This window comes from Dendrobates tinctorius, unplaced genomic scaffold (genome assembly GCF_039654945.1).
Source record: "Dendrobates tinctorius isolate UK_male_01 unplaced genomic scaffold, ASM3965494v1 ptg000008l, whole genome shotgun sequence".
In the NCBI taxonomy this organism is placed as follows: domain Eukaryota; kingdom Metazoa; phylum Chordata; class Amphibia; order Anura; family Dendrobatidae; genus Dendrobates; species Dendrobates tinctorius.
In genome coordinates this window covers 68,764,173-68,770,588 of record NW_027361676.1, presented here as the reverse complement: position 1 = coordinate 68,770,588, position 6,416 = coordinate 68,764,173, and the positions used below count along the sequence as shown (strand labels likewise).

The following is a 6,416-nucleotide window of genomic DNA, read 5'->3' as shown; positions in this document are numbered from 1 at the left end:
TGAAACCATCACTCAGTGGGGAGACTTCTGGGTGAGAACTCATGATCACAGCATTAAAACATGGCTGGCAAGAGTGAATAAGGCCATGGAAGCATCCTCAGAGAAGCTCCACACCTACAGTGATATCTCACTATCCAGGCAATTTTGCATAGCACCGAGGTCTCCTCTCTTCGGTCACTACATGTATATTAGTCAGAGAATGTGTTACATTTACAGAAAGTGATTAATTTCTGGACGGTTAAACCATAAGAAACATCTTTATGTACAGTTTTTCCAGGAGTATTAAATGTACATAACTTCTCTGCTATTTACATCTATAGAAATCCACTGCCAGTAAATCAAGCACGATGGAGACGTCCTGACGGGATTTGTGCTTTCCTGATTAAAGCAATGCTTACTGTGCTTTAGCGCACATGCTCTGGGTGACTCCAACATCACGGAATTAAACTGTTCTCCAGATCTCAGCCTTCTGGGGGCTCAGGCTGCAAAACAGTCCAGGAGGAAAAAAAAAAAAAAAAATGTAAAAAAAAAAAAAAAGTTACAAGCAAAACAGCTTTTAATATTATAACACTAGTAAAAATGTGTCCAAGTTTCCTAAAACAAACACACACACAAAACAAGCAAAATGAAGCAGAGACTATACCAGTAAACTTACAATTAAAAAAAAAAAAAAAATTCCCCTGCGCTATCTGGACCTTCTGTCCCTTTTTGTTTTTTCTGTATTTTTGCTCATCGTTTTCTCATTGTCTCCTCTGCAGTCTGGACAGTACCATTTGCCCTTAGGTTTGTAAGTGAGTCCGACACAGGAGAAATGGAACCATTCAATGGCGCATTCTTCATTGTCACATCCGATCATTTCTCCGTAGGACACTTGGTTACACAAGCAGTATGTTGGCTCGTTGGGATCAATTGCAAAGGGAATAGGAGACACATCCCTCTCCTGCTTGTGTTTAGTTCGCTTCTTCTTCTTGGAAGACTTCGGCTTCTTCTCTTTAGGAGGATCATCAAGGTCATCCGTCCCATTGACCATAAGACACAAGTCCCTGCTCTCACTATTGCGCTGTCGGCGAGGTCGCCGAGTGGTGCGCTCTGCCGGACTGGAGTCAACCTTTATCTTTTCTGTTGATTTTTCATTTTCGTCTGGGTCAAAGTATCCCTTGCAATGGGCATCAATCTGCTTGGTCCTATTTTCGACTAACTCAAACACCTGTGTGACCAACTGTATCTTATCATCACCCAGCTCCTGGGTGACAATCAGCGCTCTCTGAAGCTGCTGCAGTAGGCGCTTCTTCTGGTGGGGATCACCCTCATGTAAATGCTTCTCGTAGACCTCATCTACCTCCCTCAGCGCGTCTGTAGAGAGAAAACACAAAAGTTACAGGTCACTACAACATTATACAAGCCATTCCTTTACTCCAATAAGGCCAACACGCACACATTGTAGCATTAGGAAGTCCAAGCAATAACCTTTTATCCCGCAGCATTAAATATGCCAATGACTCCAGACTACACAGGAGTAGTCTAATCCTGCAGGCTGCCAATAACACCCCTGTACACAGCAGCAGGGGATCACCACCATGGGCAAATAAGTGATGTCTGATCAAAAGGGATCTTCAATAGAGTTGAGCGACTTTGGTCGGATCGGGTTTCGTGAAACCCGAATGAAACAAAATAAGTTTCAGATGAAACTCGTCCGACTAGAGCAAAAAAAGTCGGAGTTTCGTCCGACTTTTATTTCCCATTGACTTGCATTGGGGTCGGGTTTCGGACGAAACTCCGACTTTATTTTGCTCTAGTCGGACGAGTTTCATCTGAAACTTATTTTGTTTCATTCGGGTTTCACGAAACCCGATCCGACCAAAGTCGCTCAACTCTAATCTTCAAGCCTTCATCGTGCCTCATTCACGCTGTAGACGCAACTACAACAGCAAGTTACAACCTAGGCCACAGTATAGACATGTACTGCCATGGAGGAGATCCTGAAAAGGTACACATTTCCTACAGGAAACATCTACCAATGTGCACACGTCCAACTCACAAAGCTTTAGTTACCTAGCTGAAACAAATGAAAAAAAAAAAAAAAAAACAACACATCTACCTTTAGCAGGCCGGTGCCAGTATGATCCGCAGGTAAAACATGCATATAAAATTAAGTTAATTGGTGATTTAAGTAAATTCATACAAAAAAAAAAGTTGCCTCAAGGATGGTGGTGCCAGTGCAAGTAGCTATCGGACCGCAGATAGACTCTACTGTGCACAGGTGAAGCTGGTGCCATCTTAGTGGAGACTTTTTTTTTACTCTAGCAAGACGGCACCGCCGACGTCTACGCAGTAGCATCCATCAGCAATTGCCAAAAGCTGCCACTGCGCAGGTGCCACCATGTTAGAGGCTTTTTAAAATGAATTTATAGCACCAATTAACTGAATTATATGCACATTTTCCATGCGGATCATGCTGCAGCGCTGGCGCCGCCGGCCTTCTGAAGTGGTGATATATATTATATTCATTATGTAAAATAGGGGGCAGGTCAGTGACCTGACATAAGGATGAATATGTAATCAGAGCACCCCATGAAGACCTCACCATCCCCACCGCAAAGCATCTCATTAACTCAAAATAAAGATTAAACAAGATGGATTTAATCATCCAGGTATCATTTTAATCAGTATAATGGCGCCGACCTGACACTGTAGGTTACTGTGCACAATCCTGCTGACAGGTTTCCTTTAAGAAAACAAGGTCCCTAGTTACACACACACCTTTACATGTTTTAATGGCTTTTGTGGTCAGATAAAAAAAACAAACAAAACAAATAAGTACCTTGGTTCTTAAAGGGTATCTGTCACTACATGTGACCTATATAAACTATTAATATGGGCATACAGGTTATAGAATGCTGAGGACTGTCCTCCTGTGTGTCTCAGATCAGCTGTGTTCTTGCTGAGAAATCCTCTTTGATCACTTTATGTAGGTGGCCTCTTCCAGGCTCCGGGGAGGATGGTGTCTGGAGATAACTCTGCCCCCAGAGCTCATGAACGGGAGTTACCAGTGTGAGACAAGGAACACTGAACAGGAGAAATGAAACTTGTCTTCCTGCACACACACGTTTTGCTTCTCTCTCAGAGCTTCTGTATTGCACAGCTCTGCAGGGAGATCAGAGAGGGCCGTCACACTGGTAAATCCCCCTTATATTTAAAACAAGCCTCTTCCAAGCTCTGGGGAAGAGTTCTCAAGGCACCCTCTGCCCCAGAGCCTGGAAGAAGTCACTAATAGAATGTGATGAAAGAGGATTTCTCCTGTGGCCCGCTGAGGACATTTATCCGGCCCCTGGGCTCAGCCGACATTGAACTTCACTACTGTTTAATGCCGGCGGGCCCTGTAATCGCAGGCGGAATGACGAGGAAAGGTGATGCGCTGCCACTCCGGGAGACTTGCGGCACAGACAATCAAGCCGCCTGCGTGGCCTGATGATGTTACGCAGTCTGTGCCAGAAGAAGATGGAGTTGAGCAGGAGCCTCTTCAGAGCAGCGGGGTACATAGGCGAGTACTGTTTTTTTTTTAATTTTAACGCAGGATCCGGTCTATCAGGCCTATTGGGGACGGTCACATCACACCAGCCTGAGCCGGAGGTAAAAGCAGAGCTCCACCAATATGGGCACTGATGAGGCTGAAATGATATGGACTGGCAAGACTGCATTGATGGGCACTGATCAAACAGCACTGATGGGCAGTGCAGTCTGTATGGGCAATTTTATTGCTGGTATATTGTTTTTGTAGCGCTGTATATATATATTGGTATTTTACTAATAGCTATTTGGAATCCCTAGGAAACAATGATACCAAGAAAGAGAAAATTGACTCGGGAGTGTAGGCTATTCAAAAAACCCATTGAAATATCGGTAAGTTCGTTGATTTAATTTTACTTGTTCTCCATTTTAAAAATTGTATTCGTTCCCGTTTTGTTTTATTTACTTCAAAATAAGATATGTGCAGTGTGCATAGGAATTTGTTCATGGTATTTTAAATTATATTCCGGCCCTCCAATGGTCTGAGGGACCGTGAACTGGCCCCCTGGTCTAGAGCCTGTATGCCCATAATAGATAGGCCGCCTGTGGTGACAGATTCCTTTCACAGCAGAGCTCAGGAGGCTGAAGGTGGTTTCTTATTCATCCAGTTTCTCATTCGGGGGTGAAGTTGGTTTCTTATTCGGCTATTTTTTTCTTTTTATAGGTTTAACAAAAAATAAGCCCTGATGTGACTACACTTAGAAACAGCTACAAAAACTATAAAACTGCCACAAAAATGGGCAGCAAAGTGCAAACCAAAGGGTGTTAATTATAGGGTTAGATGACTGTGGGCCACTGATCTCACACTGCAGACATAGAACAGGGAGCCCCACCTCAAACCCAGGTCTCGCCAGCCTGGCCCAAATGGGTTCTGGGCGTCAGATCTGGCATCAAAGTGGGCACACAGCCAGTTTTGGCCATTTGAATAAGTAACTGGAGTGTTTAATGGGCCACTGATCTCACATCTGTGTATTCATAGCGTGATATCACTGGCCCATGGTCATTCAATCCCTTCATTAATGCCCGTCAGTGCCCACTTTTGTGCCAGTTTTATAAAATCTGTAGCTGTTAAGTGTATTGACATAAGGGGGCGCCTCGCTGCAGTTGATTTTACTGCGATGCTGATTTTTTTTGTTGTTAAACCTATAAAAAAAAAAAAAAAAAAAAACAAGAGAAAAAGTTGCCGAATAAGAAACCAACTTCAGCCTCGTGCAGAGCTCACTAGTCATTGGTGGATGTTTATAAGGCCGGAGCAGGGGGAGGCAGAGGCCGCTCAGCAGCAGGTGCAGCCTCCCCACTGGCCGGTTGGGGGCTATGGACGGAGTGGAAGCGCTGGAGGTCGGAGCGGTGGTGCGGACTCCAGCGCGCTCTCTGCCGGCAGCCCTGTAATATTACCCCATGACGTGACTGAACAGGTATGCGGAGCACCCCCAGTAGGCGGTAGTGACCCTCTAACAGGCCCCGCCCATAGTAGGCGTGGTCTCGTCACCGCCCACCCCACTACGGCCGCACACAGGAGGCAGCTCCACCCACAATGGGCGTGGCCCGGTCAGTAGCGTTCCCGATAAGAGGCTGTCCCCGGAAGTGACGCTCCCTGTCAGTACACGGGGATTACAGTGTGCACACGATGACACAATGTAAAACTCGGGGTACCACTGCCTCCGCCACAGCTCCTGCCCCTACAATAAAGCGCTCCGCTCTCCTCTGCGCCCCACGTCCCGTACACACAACTGTCAGGCACAACGCAGGTCATTAGAGAACTACAAGTCCCAGCGCAGCCACGGGCAGAGCGAGTGTCCGCAGGCTGCGCGGTGCACGCTGGCACTTGTAGTGCGCGGTTCCCCCATCACTTTGTGCTTCCAATATGGCTGCAGTAGCGCCCCGTGCACACAGTGCGGGAGGCGGCGGCTGCGCCATCTCTGCGGGTCCCGGCCACGTGTGGGGTGGGCTCCTCACCTCGGTACTTGGTGTCGATCTCCCGCAGCACGGTGACGGTCCTCTGGATCTCCAGGGGCAGAGCCTCGATGCACTCCAGATAGTCCTCCACGTAGGTGACCAGCTGACTCTCGTCCGCCCCGCCGAGCGAGCAGTAGAACGGCTGCTGCTGCTGCCCTAACATCTCCTGAGCGCAGAGCATGCGGCGGAGTTCCGGGAGAGCGGGGCCGCTGCCTGGTGCGAGCAGTCGGGGCGGAGCTGTGCGGCGGCGGCGGCTCCTGCCTCGGTCTCCTCAGCTCTATCTCTGGGGCCGCATTCCAATTTGGAACCCGGCGGCCCGAGGTGACGGTCTGCGCATGCGCGCTCCTTCCCTTATAAGGCAGGACGCCCCTTTTTTCTGGCTTTTCTTGGGTTTAGATTTTCCCGCATTTCCTTTACTTGTTGCGGATTGGCTGCTTGGCTGCACGGGGGACGTGTCGGCTCTGTGGGCGGGGTCCGACTGTGGTTAGGTCACGCCCATGGGTTTAACTCTTCTGCTTGCTGACGACCCCAGTAATGTGTGAGCGCTGTGCCGTGTTCCGCTCCGGGGCCGCGCAGCCTGTGCCGGGCGCCTCGCACGGTCACGGTTTCCGGCAGCTTTCCTGCGGCTCGTCACTCCTGAGGGAACAATGTTGTTGTCTCTTGTCCCTGTTCCCTCCCACTAAAGTGCGAATAGATAGGAAACGGTTCTCAACGCGTCAGTCGTGTCACGTGATTTGGATCACATGACCTGTGTGTCCTGGGTGTTGGGACTCGGGCACAGTCATCTCCTCAGTCCGGTGCTCTGGTGGTCGCACTATATGCGGGGCATGGGGACCAGCCCACCTGTGTCTGGAAAGGGCTGGGCTCCTGCAGAACACTGTGGCCCCAACTCA

General features: G+C 48.4%; 1 protein-coding gene across 1 annotated transcript; it reads right to left on the bottom strand.

The window, feature by feature from the left end:
- Positions 1-238: 238 nt before the first annotated feature.
- On the bottom strand, positions 239-6,194 carry ING2 (inhibitor of growth family member 2). Its single transcript, XM_073578195.1, has 2 exons — positions 5,524-6,194; positions 239-1,353 (listed from the first exon to the last, which is right to left on the bottom strand). The coding sequence occupies exons 1-2, from the start codon at positions 5,702-5,704 to the stop codon at positions 686-688; spliced, it is 849 nt and encodes a 282-aa protein (XP_073434296.1). The 5' UTR covers positions 5,705-6,194; the 3' UTR covers positions 239-685.
- Between the last annotated feature and the right edge of the window lie 222 nt (positions 6,195-6,416).

Excerpts from the sequence above, each read along its gene's own strand:
- ING2 (XM_073578195.1), bottom strand. The coding sequence starts at position 5,704 with ATGCTCTGCGCTCAGGAGATGTTAGGGCAGCAGCAGCAGCCGTTCTAC. Across the intron at positions 1,354-5,523 it reads GATCGACACCAAGTACCGAG|ACGCGCTGAGGGAGGTAGAT; the intron begins GTGAGGAGCCCA and ends TTCTCTCTACAG.